At 37.3% G+C, this 21,777-nt stretch overlaps 3 protein-coding genes across 3 annotated transcripts in view; 2 read left to right on the top strand and 1 right to left on the bottom strand.

Moving 5' to 3' along the window:
- Window positions 1–3,060: 3,060 nt before the first annotated feature.
- LOC135467648 (serine/threonine/tyrosine-interacting protein A-like) lies at window positions 3,061–9,830 on the bottom strand. Its single transcript, XM_064745440.1, has 9 exons — window positions 9,451–9,830; window positions 8,471–8,503; window positions 7,950–8,101; window positions 7,188–7,248; window positions 6,927–7,003; window positions 6,163–6,213; window positions 5,611–5,683; window positions 4,960–5,023; window positions 3,061–4,401 (listed from the first exon to the last, which is right to left on the bottom strand). The coding sequence occupies exons 1-9, from the start codon at window positions 9,496–9,498 to the stop codon at window positions 4,337–4,339; spliced, it is 624 nt and encodes a 207-aa protein (XP_064601510.1). The 5' UTR covers window positions 9,499–9,830; the 3' UTR covers window positions 3,061–4,336.
- Window positions 9,831–10,030: 200 nt separating this feature from the next.
- On the top strand, window positions 10,031–15,342 carry LOC135468473 (UPF0669 protein C6orf120 homolog). The gene is made up of 2 exons (XM_064746753.1): window positions 10,031–10,119; window positions 12,242–15,342. Exon 2 carries the CDS (start codon window positions 12,282–12,284, stop codon window positions 12,816–12,818), a length of 537 nt encoding a protein of 178 aa, XP_064602823.1. The 5' UTR covers window positions 10,031–10,119; window positions 12,242–12,281; the 3' UTR covers window positions 12,819–15,342.
- A 4,109-nt stretch (window positions 15,343–19,451) lies between these two features.
- LOC135466946 (neurogenic locus notch homolog protein 1-like) overlaps window positions 19,452–21,777 on the top strand; it is a 28,220-nt gene continuing 25,894 nt past the window's right edge. Inside the window, 2 exon segments of the mRNA XM_064744701.1 lie at window positions 19,452–19,500; window positions 20,116–20,296. Coding sequence (XP_064600771.1) covers window positions 19,456–19,500; window positions 20,116–20,296 — 226 coding nt within the window. The 5' untranslated portion in view covers window positions 19,452–19,455.

The following is a 21,777-nucleotide window of genomic DNA, read 5'->3' as shown; positions in this document are numbered from 1 at the left end:
TGCGAAATAATTGCTTTTTAAATGCCAGCCTTAAATATGTGGCTATAAATATCAAACAGGTGGCTTATATTGCCATTCTTTGTTTTTATTGTTTTGTTTTTGTCTTTCTGTATTTTTACACATTGTAATTTTAGATGAAAAACAGGGGGAATTATTCACGTAAAATGCATGTAATAGTTGTACTGGGCAAATGAAGCCAACCATGGATGTCAGTATTCCAGGTTATCTCCCTTTGTTTGGATGTCGATGTCTACCTACCCTAGTTCTTCTAAAATATGGGACAAATATTAGTAGTGTTGAAATTAGAATATTACATTCCTGTACCAGCCTTTTGGAAAAGTAAAGATATGAGTATGTTTTTCATTAGATGGTCTAACCATGTGAGAGAAAAGAAACTCAATATTCCTTCTGGAATTACATATATATTGACTGAAATGAGCAGACCAGACGTCTCAAATTTTAGAAGACACGGGGTAGACATTAGACAAACTTTTATATGATCACATCTTTAAGAGAGAATTTCAAACTGTGCTGTTTTCAGCAAAAGCTACCCCTGGGAAGGTGTATATTCCCTGTACTGTCTGCAATTATTACTGATCATAATCTATTTTTTTGGAAAGTATCAATAATTTTTTATAGGTGGGAGACTAACCATTATAAGGTGGTTTTTATCACTTTTGAACACAATTTGAAGAGCAGCTGGTCATTTTTAGGGTGAGGGGATTGTTGGGTGACTGGAACACTCATAAGTGCTGATACAGTCATGATTCACACTTTTGATTTTTTGTGATCATCTGATGCAATAAATAATTGTTTCACATTCCAGACACTTGCTATTGTTACATTAAAATATTTCAGAAGGCAAAATCATTTTTTCGCTATTCTCTGCGAAACTGGATGCGCTTTGTCAGGTACCTGGTTGTGGTTGTTGGTTTACTACAGGCTCTCCGAATTTTTTTTTTTTTCAACTTAAAACTGGAAGATGCCCACTGCCCTTCATGGAGATTCCCACAGGCCTTTCAAGGTTGTTCACAGGCCTGTTGTGGGTGTCCACGGGTGACACTGTATCAGCAGGACTTGTGCAAGCTGCACACTGGGCTTCTCCAGGTGTCTGCCTGTGATATGGGCGATATCCACAGGCCTTCTCAGGGTGTCCACAGACGTTTTCAGGGTGTCCATAGGTGTCCACAGACACTAAAGGTATCAACAGGCCTTTTGTGAGTTGCACACAAGCCTTCATGGAGGTGTCCATGAGTATCTTTGAAACTGCATCATTAGGGCTCTTTATAATTTCACCACGCAAAATGATACTGATTTTTTTTGTGTTGGGATCCCATTATTAAGCAAATATGATTGAATCTTGCAAGGTTGGGGAGAGAGAATTGACCATCTTGTGTTGAGTATGAACTTGTGGTGCTAGCATTTCAAGCCGTTACATTCCGATCTCCAAACAACCTGAACTCTGGGATATCCCCGCAAAAGTATTGTTAAAAATATAGTGGCACATAATTAACATAGCCCATCACTATGACATCCTGTGTTCAGTTTGAGTCTCCAAATTAACATTTAAGTTGCCATGTACTAAACTCTATACTACCTATTGTGAAATAAATTCATACTATCAGTCTGCTTGCTTTACTCATACAATACTAGGATGGTAAAGAAAGCAACAAGAACGCTGTACCTTGTGATAAAATACCCTTTATACACAAACTGCAGAGACAGACCAGTGGTATATATACATAATGTGTCATTCACACATACTCAGTTCTTACCATTCAGAAATCCATGCATAATGACTGGAAAATGTGGGCTGTACAAACCTTTATGTTTGGCTTCATTTATCTCTCAAACATCTTTAGTGAACTGAAGTAGGAGGAAAAGATGTCTGTTCAAAAAATTGTAATATGAGTATAAGGCACTTTTTCAATCAGACTGTTCGCTGATCATGAGACAACACACTATACCACAAAATATTCCTTGTTTTCTGTGCAAACAATGAATTATGATAGGCACTATTCTATGAATGTGTTCCACATTCTTGTAGGAGTATCATTCAAAAAGAATACGGCTATTTTATGTAAAAATGGTATACAAATGGTGTGTTACGACTGCATTGCTTTTAAAATGATTACATTCTATGTAAAAATCCCACATGTACTGATTATGAATGTTGAGGTAGCAAAATTAAAGCCAACAGACAAAGAAAAAAAATCCTGTATTATTGTACAAATAAAACAAAGCCAAAAATTTAGTTCTGTACACAAATTTCATTCCAATCAGCACCTCTAAGTTTCAGAAACGTTCTTCAGGGGGATCTGATATTGATATTAAAGAAACAACCCAATAGGGGAGTTCAGAGTTCGAACTCTTATGTCATTGAAGCTAAAAACAGTCCTCCTGTATCATGTCACTTGTGAAAAATGTTAGGCAACCTTCGCAGACATTAATTTACCAATCACTTGTCTTACTGCATTCCAAAGGCACAAATGACACCTCTTTCCTTTAGAAACTTCTCTAGTTCACAAACTATCAGCTCCACAATTTTCACCATCAACTGTCTACTCCAAATGACTTTTTTCAGACGTTCATGATATAGTGAATGTGATCAAAAATAGTTCCCTAACATTTCTGACAGGTAACATGATACAGGACTTTTTTTTACCTCTAGCGATAAAAGAGTTCGAACTCAGAGCTCCCCACTATCTTCTACGGATGACACCCAATTAAAGTTATACTTTTTGTGAGACAAACACAGTTTTCATGTGACAATGAGACAAATACTTATTTGATTGGTGTTTTACACTGTACTCAAGAGTATTTCACTTATACCATGGGGAAGGAAACAGACAGTTTTTGGTCATAACAGTTCAGTTCAAAATGGGCATAGTCAGATTACATAGCAACATGTACTTATTATGTCCAGTGTAACACTGCACTGTTACCCTGTAAGGAAATATGCATTCCAATTTCCACAATCCATTTGTGACCTATTCTTAGTTCAACATGATCATGACAACGTTCCTCAGCTAAATTCCTTAGTTAAGTATGCTAGTTCCTTTGTGACAATCGTAGGCAGCTCCAAACACATGGTGTCCCTCACCATAACCCCCTTTTGTGTACATTAACAGTTCCATTGGTGAGGAACCTTTGAGCCACTGTGCTGCGCTAGCATGCCAACTCCTCGGCCATGAAGGTCATTTTTCCATTATGAAGACATAAATGTACACATAAACTGTAGTTTTTATGGTTGCAGGTTTGAGAATATAAAACTGCTTCAGTTTTCAGTTAAGAGGATATAACACTGCCTCCCAAAGGAGACCATCAATCTACAATTTAGATGATACTCTCCTTCCAGGATTTGGGCTTCCAGGATTGCCCATTCTTCTGACACCCAGGACTTGCAAGTAGGCTACTATAAGTGCTGTTTTGACCTGTCAACATGTGAACCTTCTATGGCTACACATATATACTATTTACCCTTAAAGTTTTACTGAAGTATATATTTCATGATTGTTCAAACATCAATCAACGGCTATAACTGTACATGTATTACACTCCAAACACTGACACATACATTGTAGGCCATATCAGGCTGCTTTGGCAGACAAGAAGTTAACACTACAAGGCAGACAACTACGCTCATAGAACCCCCCCCCCCCCCAAAAAAAAAGACTGGAAAATACCTTTTCAAGTAATTATTTACAGGACAAGTTTTAAGCTGCAGGTGACTTTAGACTCTCCAGGTGTTAATTGCAGTTGCATACATCTGCACTGTGTCTTGAGCCTGCGCAACCAAGTCTTGAGTGGTCAGGTGGTCAAATGTTCCTCAGGCTGGTCAAATGTGCGTGTATTCACCGTGCACCACAACTTGGTCACCTTTGTAAACTATAATACATGATAATCATAAAATTCACCAAGGAGGCTCCAGTCACTTTTATCAATGGTTTCTCATGGTGAAGGCCTATGCAGTAGATTTTCACAAAGATGAAGATCGACAAGAGGTTAATTAAAGTTCTTCTGTGAGGTATCAACAGTTCCAAATAGGATTAGGTCCCCTGTATTAAGCTGTCCGACACCTAGGCTTGTCAGGAATCTTCTTCTGAAAACACTCACTCACAGCTGACTCCATCTGGCAACAATATGTAAAAGCCCTTCCAAAAAAAAAAGCCCATCAGGGTAGGCACGAATATGTGGCTAAACCAGTGGAGATCTCAGGTTTCTAAGAGAAGTGAGTCACAGGAATATTTGTGATGTCCACATAAACTGTTGACATTTGTTGCCTTTAAGAACAGGTGAGCACCACAATAATAAAAGGGAATAGCTCTGGCAGTGTTTATGTATCCATCCAAGAACACCCATCCTCTTCATGGTCCTCTGTTAACTTCCTCTTCAACATTCCTGCCAACATGAGCATAAGTCTGTTATTCCTGTAAGAAATTTAGCATGTCAGGATTTTAAAAAGTGGACTTCTTCACACAGGCTGGAAAATACTACTACCGATCTAAATGTTAACATTTATTTTTCTTTACAATATTATAAATAATGGAGAGCTCACGCCAAATAAAATGAGATAAAGTTAAGTGACCCAAACTTTTGCCCCAAAGGTTGCTTTTTTAAATGCATTCAAATAAATGTAATGAAATACTGCTTTGGACGCTGAAACGAAAAAGTTTTCAAGTTGGATATCATCACACATTCCAAACAAACCTCAAAACAACTAGATCTGAGAATCTGGCAAAAAATAGCAACTCAGTACTGGCTGAAATTTTAAGTCATTTAACATCTCTAAAATCCATTATACATATGAAACTATTTTGTAATGAATTCATGATTCAGGACAACAAAGAAAAGTTCTAATCTACTGAACAAACCACTACGACAGGTACATTTGTTTAATTTTACTACATATTAACACAAAGAAGAGATAATATTTTTGGATGAATTGTTTCAGCATACCAGTGTCTGCTGATCTCTGTCCATTCTGTAAACTTAACTTGGCCTTGTAGATGGGTTCATACTCCTGAAACAGAAAAATGGTGAAAAACCTTTACTACTTTGTAACTATAAAGCTGTGTCTGTGTATCTCCATCATTTACTTACATCACAACCATTCAAGTCATAGACTTCACACTTTCCAGATTTATCCCAGGCTCTGCCTGGTTTTATTCCACCATAATGCTGGCCGTCGTCGTATCAGTGAAATATCCTTGGGTACGGCGCAAACACCAATCAAATAAATAAACTTGGCAGGCGCATTGTTGAAGATCAAAGGACGAGATTTGAAAAATTGCACCCAGAAAGTAGGATACAAGTATATGTTAACTATGGGTATTGCGCTAGTATCTTCGAATACAACAAAATCATAGTCATTAGTATATACACATCATAAATATTGTCCATCATACGCTTCTAGCAAATACCTGACGTGCCAGGTATAATCTCGAAAAATATGATCAGCACCATATCAGAGTAAAGTATATAAGTACATGTACAAATAATTGTCAGAGAAGACTTTTTAACATTTTTGGCCAGAATATATTTTATTAACAACAATAAACATGTCAAATTTTTGCAATGTTTGAGCAACATGCTGGTTTGTCTCCTTACCGTAAGCTGGTGGGCAAATCCCTCATTTGGGTTGATGCAGAATCTCCTCTGCTGTACATACCCAAAAGCATCTCTGGTAACACAGGAGAAAGGCAATCACTGATCAGATAAACTCTCTGAGATGTCAACAACATAGAATTTATACCCAAATATCTTTTGTTCCATTTTGTTACACACATTTATAATTTCATGTAATTGTATATGTGATTTGCTGAAGTTCTACACCTTCCTTTCACAAAATCTTTTGTCCACTCTTACTGTTAGATAACCAAAATTGTGAGACACGTCACTAAAAACATCTGGGGAATTTAAAGACATATTAACTGAGCCATAACTATCTATATCTTCAAATATCACTGTAACACACCTATTCTTGATTGGGTTCACAATTTTATCCAATTATAAACTGTTATGGGGGTATGTCTCAACTTCTGAGTCATTAAAACACAACCTTTCTATTTTCTACTGGCAGTCATTTCCTTAGTTTACCAAAGGTTTCATGTTTGTGTTTTTCTTTTCACTGAAGCCTAAATAGTTCAATAACAACCTTACTTGTAGCAGAGTCCATACTTCTCCATAATGTAGGCAATCACCAGAGCAGCACTGGAAAATTAACATCAATCTATAACAATCTATATGTAATATATCTATTATCAACCTTACATTAACACATCAAATCAGGTGATGTTTTCACACATGGTGAACAGCTAACACAAACATTTATGGCATGTTTCCATTCCAGATATGTATCAAATAAAACAATGGGATGTGACTGATCAAAGTATTCATTTATTTTATTTATTTGATTTGTGTTTTATGCAGTACTCGAAAATATTTCACTTATACGACGACATTATGGTGGGTGGAAACTGGGAAGAGCCTGGGGAAACCAACGACCATCTGCAGATTGCTGACAGACCTTCCCACGTACGGCCAGAGAGGAAGCCAACATGAGCTGGACTTGAACTCACAGAGACTGCATTGGTGAGAGAGTACTGGTTCATTACGCTGAGTTAGTGCACTAGCCTACTGAGCCACGGAGGCCCCCAAAGTATTAATGGAATCACACCAAATGCTATTCATGCAATGAAAAGAAGTTGCTATCCATTTAATTTTTTTTGAGACACCTAGAATAATTCCCAATGGCAGAATAAGATCAGTAGCATTTTATGATGCATACCTGTTCTCAAGTACAAAAAAAAATATACAACAAACAAAATCAGACACTTTTTTTGAATAAAGAAATATCTGACATTTTAAATGATACAAGTGTTTCATGCTAAAATATGTTTGTGCCATTCACAATATCTACTTACCTGCGAGAAATACCTGCATTACCATGGACTAAGGCCCTGCCTCCTGACTGCAAACATTCATCAAGGAAACCCTTCACCTGTTGAGAAGAGATACAGGTAGATAATATATCTGATTGTTGATTTCAGTCATCTAATATGTCTGACTATCAAGTTCCCAGCGAGATAATATATCTGACGGTCAATTTCACAGTGAGTTTGTGTCTAACAAATCCATACGAAAATGTACTTTCAGGGTTGATAATTACAATAAGCATTAATCACCTTTGGGAAATGTTGAATGATGTTCTCTGTTACTGAGTCAGAAATGTCAATGACCAAGTATCTGTAATAAAAAAACAAATACAAATACATTATGTACAGTGTAGGTAAGACTTTCAGAATGTTGTCTATATTTAGGAAGGGTCCTCACAGGCTCAGATAGTTAAAGCCTGCCACTTGTTGCGACTAGCAGGCTCCTGAAAAATGAGGTCGCATTTTCAAAACCAGTCCTCGCTGTTCCTGCGGAGGCTTTGCGTCAGGAAGTCAAGTGTCTGGCAAAGATAGGTGGTTCACTTCAGTTTCCTCCATCCATAAACCCGACTACGGTCGCATAAATAAAAATTTTTTGACCACAGTTTTAAACATCAATCGAAAAAATTAAATATATGAACTCTATATAACAGCATTCCCATTTATTTCAGATACAGATGCACAGTTTTCATTAGTACAGTACCGTACCTCCATCGATGAAATCAAAATGATACTACATCCAGTGACATTGCATTCCTTACATGATTTCAGTTCCACCAATCAAAAATTCAAGTTCTAATTCATGAACATGTATAGAAAATAGCAACTTATAAATATGTTTTTCATCATTGTTCATTTACCTGAATAGTTTGATCCCTTATGCATGTAACTGTTACTGCAATCTGTACTGTCACCAAGGAACAAGCTGACAATTGCTGTAGTTGTTACAATCATGGACAAACTTGGACACATTTGTTTTTTTTTGTTTTTTTTGCAGAATACCCCAACACTTACTGAAATTTGTTGATGAAGTTGGGTTTGACAAAGTTTGCCTCCACTGCATGTCTGATACAAACAATATGAGTTATCCTTTTCTCCTCTAATACACTCAGCTTCGACCTCATAGCAGCAGCGTAAGGGCCTAGGTACAACCCAGGAAGAATTTCCTGAGGACAAAAAACAAAGGGCTTTAATCATACATTACCAGTACTGATCACAATATATGGTCCTGATATATACTATTTGTGCTCCTCTAATCCATTCAGTTTGCACCTCATGACATCAGCATTAGGTATTAATCAGGAAGAATTTGTAAGATCTAACTGTAAACAATAAATGAAGATCAAGCATCTTAAATATCATTCTCTTTAATTTTTTATTAAATTAGTTAAATATCTGGTCTAAAATTATAACAATTAATAGCCTTTTCCTTCTTTGTGTAAATCAAATAAATATTGTAATAACTAATATATTCCAAATTACATGTGTACATCTAAAAAAGTTAAGGAAAAAATTGAGAAAATAAGATCACAAACCTGCATATCTCTTCTCATTGCATAAGCCCAGTCCTAAAAATAAACATATAAATAAATGTAAGGAAATAAATAAAAAGAACTAAATATTCTGAACTGTGGCACAAACTTGATGTTTTCTTTTAATAACTGAAATTATTTTCAGTGTACACAAATTTACATATCACCATCATTAAACAAACACGAGGTCAAATGTGAGGTGTTGGGTCAAAGGCACAATTCACTGCACACGTTCCAAGGTGTTCTGAGTGACTTTCACCCAACACATTACATATCACCATGTTGGTGGACTGAAATATATAAATAGGGTCCTTGTATAGATAACTGGAGTAGGATTGAACAAGAAAGTAACATTTTTGGCCATTCATGTCCAAACTGTGCTATATACGCCGTTGTGAACCCAAACTACTGGTGAACAAAACATGCTGATAATGTGCAGAATATGTAGACATCAATGTAGACACCTTGGGCTACCAGTTGGTTGCCACAAATATCCCACTTCTATTGAACAAATGCATTACATGTTTATATACTAACAACTATTAGTACAATAATAAAAATGGGAATTTAAAGTTGAGTTTTGTCAAGTGGTAGAGTGACGTCAATTCACTGAAGAACCAGCTTTTCACAACGAACAGATAAGAAGGGCTCATTAGCAAACAAAAGGATCAACCTATTCTTCACTGGTGCTCAATAAAATAATGGTGAGCCCAGGCATGTCGCACTGACCCAGCCAACTGTAATCCATCTAGATGGATTCAGTGACACCGCATTACATCATACTGCATAGACCAGTATATGCACTTGTACAAGCTAGGATATCTAGAGGATTTAAGCAGACGTTAGTATAGAAACGTTGGTACTGATGACAGACACAATCAAGAAATGACAGCCTATCCAGCTAAAATTGTTTGTGTCGTTCAACTTGAATGTCATTTGTGATGCTTAACCCATTTTTAGCATAATAAAAATAAGTTCCACACCCCGGGCACTTCTCCTTCATTCGGCACTGGCGGGAAGTTAAAATTCATCGTAAGGCTGCGACTTGTCAACAATAGCTGTTGTTGTTGTTGTTGCACCCTTCATTGTGAACAAGACAATGAAGGCTTTGATCTTCCCCTGTAACACACCATCATTTAACCGGACATCTCGACACAATAAATGACCATCGGGACGATACAGTCAGACAGATCATCTTGTCATAAAACACTGTAAATCTCTCTATCAGTAACGTTATCAGTTTCGCCCTCCTACAGATACTTTATTTCCCCGCATGTATTCTGCTTTATCGCGCTTGGAACAAGTTTGACCTCTGCCACAAAAAATAGGCTGCTTTGATTCGTACAGTTACCAGTCATCGGACAAACTATACCATAAAATTAATTTCAGCCCTACTGCTAGTGGTGTAGAAAAGATATACTTCTGTTCAAATACAGAGAAACACCTGAAATGTCTGAAATGCTGTCTCTAAACAGAATCGTCTGCTAGCAGAGGAGACACTTCACACGTGAAAAATTCTACCGCTGTGAGCAGGCTGTTAAGACAACACTTGATTGGGAACGTCATCATTTTTAGTGTAAAACTGTGCAGGTAGATAGGATGTGTTCATCTTCAGTGGAGAAGTGTCATTTTTAAAACCTCAAACGGTTATGGTAAGGCTAGTGTATTTACAGCGTGGAGTTGCACGCTAAGCTATATCAGCCCTCTATTGCTAAAAAAACAAAGCACAGTTAAATGCATTTGCAAGCGCGACCCGAGGTGTATCGCCTCGAAATTTGCACATCCAGCAACCTTTCACTACCGGTATCAGTAGACTTACATAACTCGATATATAACCCAAAGAGTGAGTGAGTGAGTGAGTGTTTGGGGTTTAACGTCGTACTCAACAATATAACCCAAAGAATAATTTCATGATGACTGCACGGAGTCATGGAATGATGCATGTACTGGAGTTGTAAAGAATCGGGTGGTGGCGGTGTTTACCTTTGATAAACTTCTCGGGTGTTCAGTGTGTAAAGAAGATTCTTTTATTTATTTATTTATTTTTTTTTTGCCTAGTACAACTGTAGTAGTTGATGAGTTCTAATATAAGCCGAGTTGGCATGTCAGGAGTCATGCATACATGGACAAGACAGGGTGGGGGCTCTTGCAAACTAATGCTGCTAAGAGGCGGAGTTTTACTGTGCTTGCTAGACTGAATACACATTTCGCTTTTTAGCTGCGTTAGTTTATGACAGGCCACACCCTGTCTTGTCTCGACCTGTGTGAACTTGCAAGATTCCTGAAGTGCAGACTCGGCTTATTGTAGTATTGCGAGTCCTAATCTGCAATTCATAGTATCAAGCATCTGGGTTCCTTGCAAGGAGCAAGAGGTGATAAATAACATGGATCTAAATGGGCAAAATGTTGATTTTTGGCAATGCCTAATGTTTAAAGTACTATAGGGCACTGAAACTATCATATTTGAAGGCAAGGCACATTCTGATTAATTTTCCCGAAAGACTTCCTACCCTAAAAGCTATATTTTTCATTCTTAGCTTTCTTGTGTAAAGTACAGGCATAGCTTATGTCGTACCCTGAGTATTTGCATCCAGTGATAGAGAAAGCAATGTTAAACAAAATGTTAGAGGTGGCATCTTAAAAAGTACTGCAGATATTGATTTATTTATTTATTTGATTGGTGTTTTATGCCGTACTCAAGAATATTTTTTTTATGCGATGGCGGCCAGCATTATGGTGGGTGGAAACCGGCCAGAGCCCAGGGGAAACCCACGACCATTAGCAGGTTTCTGGCAGACCTTCCCACGTATGGCCGGAGAGGAAGCCAGCATGAGCTGAACTTGAACTCACACCAGCTGCATTGGTGAGAGTCTCCTGGGTTAACGACGCTGCGCAAGCGCACTAACCAACTGAGCCACAGAAGCCCCTTGCAGATATTGAGCTCAGGGTTTGCACACATATAGAGCACAATAGCATGAGGTGGAAATTCCAATGTTGATTGCATGTGTGCATATTAAGTACCATAAATTAATGAATTCCTGACTTCGTGTATTAGGTATTAGAATCAGTGTGAAACAAAATGTTAGGGGTGGTATCTTAAAAAGTATTGTATTTGTTGACCTGAAGTTTTACATGCATACATGTATAAAGCACAGTGATCCAAGGGGGATGTTTCATCGCTGATTCTCTCTAAGCATATTAATTACTGTAAATTACCAGATTCATGATTTCAGTGAAGTTTTGCATCCATGTGTCTCATACAGGCGAGCTCTTTGGTAGCCTTGCTACCAGTTCTAAGTTTTATGGTAAAATTAAGGCCTGTTCTTGCCTGGGTTAAATTCACTGTGTTTTCACCCCCAGTAATGCCTCTGTTTCAAGCCGATGAAATTTATGTTTTGAAAATACCAAATCTGTGACTAGATCCTGATCGCACACCATGCTGAGGTTGCTGATGTATCTGGGTCAGGTAGAGAATAGGAATCAGTAGTCAATGTAGACGTCAGTGTGGCATTCATTCATTCATGGAATTGATATGCTAGTTTGAAATTTTCACGTCATGAATCATGATTGACTACTTTTACCTAAGTTAATGTGTGGTCAATTCCGAGTTTCTAATTCTTACAGCCATTGCATTTTCTGTGGAAATGAAATCTTTTTTTGGACGATTTGTTACAGCCAATAAACTTATTTTTAAAAATAGCCTATTTAATATTACTGCTGAAGAGCTAATGTGTGCTCATGTGCCTTTGACGAGTTCTTGGTTTGTCCTTTTAGGTGTTGTGCTGACTCATCTTTGGCCACTCAGGGTGGGGATATGGCGTTGTCCTGTGGGTGGCGTTGGGTGATTTTGTACGCTTGGCTTACCTGGAATCTGGTATGGAAGAGCTCCGCCCAGCAGGTTCTTCAGGTGCTCTATGGCACTGTAGGGGCAGAGAACTCCACATATTACCGTCTTATACGGCCTGGATACCTGCAGCTTACACTGACTTCTATACAAGGGGACTGTGATATTTATGTCTCGGACAAGAATCAGAAACCTTCATATGATGATTGTGAATTGCAGTCTGTGACTTGTGGCATTGATCAGGTGGATATTCCTGCTTATTTTGGCAGACCTGTGTGGATCGGGATATATGGTTACTTCTTACACGAGGAGTCAGAGTATTCGTTGTCCATATCCCACCTTGCGGATGTTGATTCTGACTACATGGACTCTGTGGAACAGGATGCTGCTGCTCAAAAACCCTCCAATGCTCGCCCCATGTCGCCCAAGCAAGGCGAGGAAGAGGAGTCCTTGCTCTTTACCATATTTGTCAATATTTTGAAAATTATTGTAGACATTCTTCTGTGATGAAATAAAGTAGTGCTTCATCAAATATTTTTGAGAATCAAAAAGCAGCAGTACTGATATTGGAAGCCATATTTTTTGGAAGATTTGAATATTGAATTTGAAATGATTTTTTATGTAACATGTTGGATTCCAGATGTCAAATACGCAAACATGCTCACAAGTTAAAGGTTTTGTATAAATCATGGCTATTGTTTCAGATATTAAGTAATTCATCAGTGAACTTGTCTATAATTTTTATCATTTTTGTTTAACATAATTTTAAAACTGAGCTAATATTATAGATACTATGATGTTACTGTGAAGAAGCTAATGTATCACACAATATTGTATTCATGTTATGATAAGTTTGGTTTCATCATAATTTAGTATTATTTAAAATATTTGGAAAAGTCGAACAAATACAGTAATTTCTGGAGTATAAATGGAGAATCCTGAGTCTTCTTGAAAGAATTATTTTGATATAGCTGGATCATAGTCAAACAGTCAAAGTCAAAAATCTGTTCTGTATTTGCATTGGAATAAATGTTTGTCATATTGTATGAAAAGCACATATACTTGGTGTTCTAAATCTAGTTTTTAAAGGGTGGGTATTGCAGCACATATACTTGGTGTTCTAAATCTAGTTTTTAAAGGGTGGGTATTGGTTGCTGCAGTCTGTCAATTAAAAGATAAGACAATAGATCATGAAATCTATATTTTGAAAACTTCTTAATTTATTAACTCTATGTTAAAAAATAATCCATAACACAAAGTATGGCTGAATTATTTACATGAGTTCATATAAATGGCTTTTCATTGCATTTATCACAACCGTAACAAGCTGGCTGTAGCAATGTGGTGACATTAGTGTAGCCGAGAACAGATCTCTAAGTTAAGACATGCTGTATGCTTCTTTATTCTAAGATCGTAAGGCTGATATCACGTTAATAAAAAAGTCTATGTTACATTTTCTTTTTATATTTTGTATCAAGGTAGTACAGGTAACTACATTTCTCATTATTAGAACAAACAACAAACAATGACAGGATATTCTAATGTTGTCGATATAAAAGTGCAAAGTAATTAACTCCATATCAATCTTTTGTTTATGGTGAGGCTATTCAGGAGAAAGTCTTCTTAGTTTTTCATAAGGGTCCTAAGCTATCCCAGTATCTTGTATGAAAATTATCAATAACTGATACAGTTTTGTACTAGTACAAATATTCCACACCGTTTTGATATATCACATGGATTCACCTGTACATACTGGGAATATCTGCCTTTCACAGATATCAATGATTATTGACTAATTCCATTCCTTGTAGACAAAAGTGTATAGTATAAATGCTGGCTAACAGACAGTGTTGTGAGAATATAACCTACACAGTCAGAATCAAGCTGAACTGGTCTACTGTGCTGAAGAGCAGAGAGATGAGAACAAGGGAAATAACTGCCTCTGGAAAGCTTCTCTTCTATCCCCATATTTACATTGCAAACCTGGAAATAGTCAATCTGTAAATCTGGCTCCCACTATTTTGCATAAGCACATTTATTTTTTGTTTTGAGCACTGTTGCTATTTAATGTTAATGGGTTAAGCCTTCATGTCTACATAGAATGCAAGAGGAGCGTAATTAGATTAAACCGATTAGTGAACTGCTCTGGTCTGTGGATGTGCCAGGTCTGCATTTGGTCACATCATTAGCCCATGGCCAGTGTGATTGTGGGATAAAAATCTGACCCCATTTGCTTGGCACCTGGTTTACATCAGCAGAATTTCAGATACCTGGTATGGTGGTGTGGCCTCTAATGAACATCCAATGAGCCTCTGCATGTTTTCACAATTCAGAATCCTATGTTAGAAAAATATTCTTAAATCTGATAAAATATATGAATTTCAGATGAAACTATCAGGTATATATTTAAGTAAAAAGCTGATTTCCATAAAATGGTTGTATTCTAAAAGATTTGCATATAAAAAGATCACATCCCCACATTACATAAAATTCAGACTTGAGCTAGAATTGGAAATTTTGTCGCCGTTCATTAAAAACTTGAAGAATATTCACAAAGCATTTGTGCATGTACATGTATTTATTTTAGTCTGCACTGCTTGTTGATACGATTTGGATTCAGAGACAAATGTAATTTGTAAAATGCTGGTACATGTATGCATTGATATAATTATTTGTTTGAAAGAAACATGATGTAAATTTGTAAATAAATTTATTTTGTGTGATGTAATATTTGTGTTGTTCATCTGGTTAATTCAGCAACTGCAGTGGCTACCTAGTCTGATATTATCCTTTTAATAGAATGTTGTTTTACCTTGAAAAATTTGAGATTTAGTTGTCAGCTTTTTCTAATCTATAAATGCGGGTAAACTTGTATATTGAAAATTAATCTTACCTACTGGCCATAAAGGGTAACATCAAAAGGGAGACTGGCTCTTTCAGGCCATCATGACAAACATGTTTGTTAGGCATAACCTGGCTGTGCCTCCCAAATAAAGATTCTCTACTCTGACAGTGTTTGTGATAGTTCTTTTCATCGATGTTAATTTTTTAAAAATTCATGTCTCTCTCTTTTTTTTTTTCATCTGCTAGAATAAGCAAAAGGTTCACCACCAACGATCCCCATTTTTCTTCTGATAGGGTTTGGTTTATGCCTTGATGGCCTTGGCCAGCAATGATGACAAAAGATTACCATGTTATCAAACTACCATGCAGAAATTATATGACTTGATTGGGTTTCACTTGACTTCGCTGTCAGATTTGTTACTACAGAGTCTGGACTCTGTTTTGACCTAAAATTTTGTTAAGGAGCACTCATTTTGCTTAATTGTGAGAGCTCTGTTAACAGGTTAATAGAAATGTGTTTTGAGGATTGTTTGGAAGATAGGATGATAATTTACTGGAAAGATAAAAGTTTTACTTTCAAGTGTTATATTTTATAACCTTTGTCTTGCTTCTAAAATTTTTTACCATTTTTTTTCAATTTTAGGTCAAATGCTGTAATCTGTACATGTGTGTGCAAACTGGAGGGTGGATGGTGATGTTGATCAGGCTTATTAATTACTGTGGATTAAGAACTGTTGTGTGGATTAAGAACTGTTGTGTGGTTGTGAAGTAATGCGGACTAAGAACTACTAGAATTGCATAATAGGAACAATTGTGTGATCAGAAAGTAATTTTGATCATTAAAAACTATTGTGTGATTGATAAGGAAATGTAGTGGGATAAGGAATTTGTGATGACTTTAAAAAAAATTCCGATTTGAAAGGGTGTGTTTCGATTTGAAAGGGTGGGTTTATCATGTCAACCTTTTGTTTTTATTCATGAGTGTCATCATTTTTTCTCCAGCGTCATTTATGTTTATAACATTGACCTCCCTTCTAAATGTTATATTAGGGAATGTGGTCGATAGACCAGCCTCAGACTTTAATTCGGCTGATATACATGTACAGCCAGTTATAAGTGGATATAAAGCTTGTCTGGATGTAGAGTAAGCACTTCCATGGGCATGCGGAATGTAAACTCCCCTTAAGCATATGGAACCTTGTGTTTAAAGCATTTTATCAGATGTCTGAATCAGAATTGGGGATCATACTGATCTAGCTGTCTCATCACTGAGACAGGATCAGCCAGTTCTCCCTCTACTCTCTAGTCTTCAGGATACAGACCTTACAAGCATATTCTGATATACTCGGGTTATTTCTCAAGTCTCATTATCTCACCTGGACAGGTAGAGCTGTACAGACATTGAACTGAGCTTACCTACCTGTTCAGGATGACCTTCTCCATCTGAGTACTGTGAGGGGAGAAGTAAGCTGACCTTACACAGATGTTGATAGGGACGGGTATTTTAGGATGGGCCTTGATGTCCTGATATAGGAGATGATGTGGCACAGGTACACTAACAAAATGTCAAAAATACAAAGTGACATGCTTCAACCACTATATAATCATCTGATTACACCAATTAATCTTTAAAAATCCATTCTTTCCAAACAGAAATTTTGTCCACATTTGGATATTTTGTTTCTATTGCACCCAGGTTTTACATGTAATTAAAACCATTTTCAGCCTTAATTATAGTGATCAACTATTTTAACCCCATTGATTTTGTCTATCAGCATCAAGTAACGTATGGTTTGGAATTCAAATGATTTCACTTAATTTCATACAAAAATTAATGTACACTTTTGTAAGCTGTAGCAGCTGACCAGTTTCTGCCATGTGAAAAAAGTCAGTTTCAGTCTACTTTCTCATATATTGCATTTCATGTAAAGTACAGCTTTTTTTAAGTGATTCATTGTGGTTGATTAATCCAAATTGTAGGATCATTTATAACTTTTTTGTAAAATTATTTCTTATGAGAAAAAACCTAAGTGCTGGCATTAAAGGTATCATTGTAAGGCTTTTATCTTCTCCTGAAACTGCATATATTTTCATAGGCAACCTTTTTGGTGAGATACAGTAGGCCCAATATGCCCTTTAGTATTAAGCTGTAAGAGCTAATCACATTTTGTCAAGTGGAAGTCTTTTTCAGTCTACCTTCTCAAACTTGTCTCAAATTGTTTTTGTGATTCAGATGTATACAAATTCCAACCTTGACATTTTCTGGGTGGATATTCCTGCTGTTTGCTGCAGGTAAGTGAGTTTACCTGGCTGTCACATGATTAGCTTTGTGCCAGTATTCTGGCCCTGTCAGGGAGCTGACAGTTTGCTGTGAGGAGCCAACTAAGGAGAAACAGCTTGATACCTTATCTTCTTCCTACACAAGATATCTCTTTCATAAATCCAGAACTACTGTTTATCTTTTGTTTCGTTTATCACTGGTGAAAAGGCCAGTTTCTGAAGTATAATTCATTGTTTGAAGAAGATGAACAGCTCAATCCATGTAGTGTCCCAAAGCCATGGCTCAGATTTATGTGTGGGCTTTTACCCAAAGACCAGCCAGAAATGGTCTTAACAAAACCATAGGATTTACAACTGTTTTACAGTGTTTACTTAAAAAAAAAAAAAAAGAGTCAGATCATGTGTGGTAAATTATTCAAGTATTTTATAAATCTAGATGATCACAAATTCAGATTTCTGATATTTTATTTCTGAGCATAACTCAGCAGTGATGTTCAGTTTAATTGTCATTGGTTTGACTTAAGTGGGGAGGCCTGCCAGCAACCTGCGGATTGTCGTGGGTTTCCTCCGGGCTCTGCCCGGTTTCTTCCCACCATAATTCTGGCCGCCATCGTTTAAGTGAAATATTCTTGAGAACGGTATAAAACATCAATCAAACAAATAAATAAATCATTTATTGACAGATGTCTAGTCTCTCTTTAATATATCTTCTGACATGCCCACTTTACAGCCTGTACAGGCCTCCTTTTCAGTCATTTTAGTTTTAGCTCAAAAATCTTTTGTTGAAAACTGTCTTTGATTTTGGGTGAAATTCAGACATTGAAACATAGTGTAAATATGTCATAAATGTTCTTTTCAAACATGTTGACATTTTTTGGGGGGAAAAATGACGATGTGTGAGCTGTCTACATGTTTCTTACTTTGTACATGGGGAGAAACTTTTCCCTTGGCTTAGTTATATGGATATAGCTGCTACCTGTTCCCAACAATAGTATGGTACATGTTCAAATCAAGTTAAGAAGATCACACAAAACCTCAGCTCTTCCTTTTTCCTGTGGTCGTCTTCCGAATAGTTTTGCAGGTAGCTGAGATTAAAAATACAGACCTGACTCTGTCCCTTGAGACACGCTGCTTCAAACCTAAAACCTTGTTAAAATTAGAAATTAACGTGTTATAATTGTTCCCTACATTTCTCAGGTAAACAGGACGAGTAATGAGAATGTGATGTTGAAGTAAGCTTAACGAGGGATAGTGAGGTGTAAGTTGTGGTTTGTAGCCACGGTTGTGTGTCAGCGGGCTCTTGGTCAGGGTGGACTGTCCTCTTAGCGAGGCAATGGGTCACGTATGAAATACCTGAGTCTGGACATTACTGGACATCTCAAACCTCACTCAAACACCTGAAGCCAGGTTTAGTAACCTTGAATGATGGAGAATAAAGTGCAGCTGTAAGCTGTGGTAGTGTTTATTTGCGCGTATTGTTTGCCCGCTGTACTAGATGCGAGCTCAGACGCCAGGCATACAATAGCAAGCCAGTTGACTGCCCAGCCACACATGTCGTCATCCATGTTGAAATCTGCCTTTAGTCAAAGTTTCCTATTGTTTACGGTAGTCCTGTGTGATTTTTATTGGTGCAGACCATCCCTCATTTGCCGTTGTCTTGGCGTTTTCAAAAGACAGTGCTGAGGTTTAAAGTTTGCGAGTGTGACAAAGCGTTTGGGCCCTCTCTTACTGCGCCTCTCTCCTGCCACTTCTGTTTACCTACAGGGTGGCTAATGTAGTGCCTTGAGCCTAAATAAGCAGTTGCCAAATTCCACAGAAAATTGAACACAAGGATAGTCTCAGAGCTGTGAAGGCCAGAGACGAGGCAGTGGCCTTTTACAGCAGCTGTGTAGACTCAATTGCGTGAAATGGTGTCTTAAAACAGACCCGGATCTCATGAAAAAAAGTGAGGCGTAGAAGTTCAGAATCTGATCTACTTATTATGCAGATTTACTTATTTCCATAAAAAAGGACTACCAGTATGGATGTCATATTGAAATATCTTCTCTTCATAATATATTTAAAGGTAAGTTTCACTCTTTTCATTCAAGGAAAACAATGGAGATGTTGTGTTTGTATACATGCACAGGATGTTGTGTATTTCAGATGGTTGATAACAAAACTTTGTGTACTTGTACTTTCAATATTGATGTGTTATTCAAGCTTTTGTAGGTTTCAAGTGATATTATACGTAGTCTTGAATATTTCAGGTGGTGTTACATGTAGCCTATATGAGATTTCGTGCATTTCAGGTGGTTTCATATGTGATCTTGTGTGTTTCAGGTGGTATTGTACGTGTTATTTTGTATTTTAGGTGGTTCGTTACAAAAAACTGTTGTATATTTCAGATGGTTGGACTTATGCCTCAGATAGTCATGTGTTATGCAAGATGTTGTATATTTCTGATGGTTGTCATCATCATTTTGCCATACATGGGAAGGTGTGCCAGCAACTTGCAGATGGTTGTGGGCTTCCCCTGGGCTCCACCCATTTAACTCTCACCAAAATGCAGGCTGCTATTGTATAAGTGAAATACTCTTCAGTACGGCGTAAAACACCAATGAAATAAATAAATATATATTTGTATACATGTTCCTGTACTTCTAATTGTGGGGTATAATAGAAATTTTGTGTATTTCAGGCAGTGTTCTGTAATGTGGTGATAGAGGTGGACGTCTCAGACTTTATCAGACAGAGTCGGGACTCACTCTGTGTGAGTGGGGAAGGGTGCTGTCTGACAGTACATGTGTGTGCCACCTTTACCCCAGAGGAGATGGATGAGGCAGATTGCTCTGTGGGGAGGGGGACTGTCTTAACACCAGGTGAGTGTTCCTTCAGATTTCAACACATTTGTTCTGCTTACACATACATACATGTAGATCAAATATGACTAATTTTACTAATACGATGTTTCCACCTGTTAGAGTTTGTAGTTGTAGGTGACCTTGGAGAAATCTGTGAATTTTTTCCACATTTTTGCTTTCACAGCAAGTATGGATTCAGTTTATGTACAGTAAGTAATGAAACATGTTGAAACATGATACTGGTCATTCTATTAAGGATGTTGTGTGAATAGGTGTGTATTGTGATAAAGTGACACACCTAAGAAACTGAGTCAACCACTGCCTAATGACATATGGAGAATAGGAATCAAAGCAGGGTAGGTTCATACCAAAGATTTTAAATATGGTACTTGTTGCTGCCTTACTTGGTGCTCAGCTTTGAGAGGTTAGAGCAAGGAAGTAGGTCTAGTGTCAGTATAATGTGACTGGGTGGGGTGTCATGTCTGGTGTCTTTGGCATGATAATGTAGTGGCATCTTGAACTCGCTCTGCCACAAAAAGACACAGGATATGTACACACACATATAATGACTCCTCCACATCATACGGCTAGGAAATGGTTAAGTAGGACGTAAAACCCCAAACATACATTTAATTGTTGTAATATGATTTGTGCAGCAAATGTCTTCTGTGATGTCTACATTGCATGTTGATGTAGGGGTACAAAGTCATGGAACTATATTGCTAACCAAGTAAATGTCTATTACAGTCATTTGTCATGGAGGTGCACAGGGTGGATTTTGGGTTTGGGGAATAATGGGGTATAATGAGGTAACTTGGCAGTTTGTTATGGAGGTACACAGGTTGGGTTTTGGGTTTGGGTATAATGGGTTAACTTGACAGTTTGTCATGGAGGTACACAGGTTGGATTTTGGGTTTGGGGTATAATGAGGTAACTTGGCAGTTTGTAATGGAGGTACACTGGTTGGATTTGGGGTTTGGGGTATAACGAGGTAATTTGGCAGTTTGTAATGGAGGTACACAGGTTGGATTTTGGGTTTGGGGTATAATGAGCTAACTTGGCAGTTTAATGTCCTGGGTACATGTATCTTTCTTTTGCTTTTGGTGTAAAAACATAGTTTTACATGTTTGAAGAAAGAATCATTTTGGGCTTGTACTTAATGATTTCAGTTCATGTATAATTTCATATATAAAATTGTAGAAAACAGTGTTTAAAATTTTATAGTATCATTCTTGGGCAAGGACTTTCAAAGCATCGTTTCTTCAAGCCTCCTAGGCAGGTGGCTGGCTGCTCTGAGGAGGATTATCACTTCACCTGTGTGTTTATGTACACACTCAAGCTGACTTTGAACACTGTTTCCACACACATTATGACAATTTGTTAAAATTGGCAGTTTGAAAGCATTTTTCTATCAGAGGCAATGTTTGAGCTGGGCTAATCTAGAAGTGTGTCTATGAGAGCAGCACACAGGCTGTGTTTGACAGGGTCAGGTGCTGTGA

This window comes from Liolophura sinensis, chromosome 6 (genome assembly GCF_032854445.1).
Source record: "Liolophura sinensis isolate JHLJ2023 chromosome 6, CUHK_Ljap_v2, whole genome shotgun sequence".
Taxonomy (NCBI): Eukaryota; Metazoa; Mollusca; class Polyplacophora; order Chitonida; family Chitonidae; genus Liolophura; species Liolophura sinensis.
The sequence above is the reverse complement of the archived record's forward strand: the minus strand, read 5'-3'. Positions and strand labels throughout refer to the sequence as shown.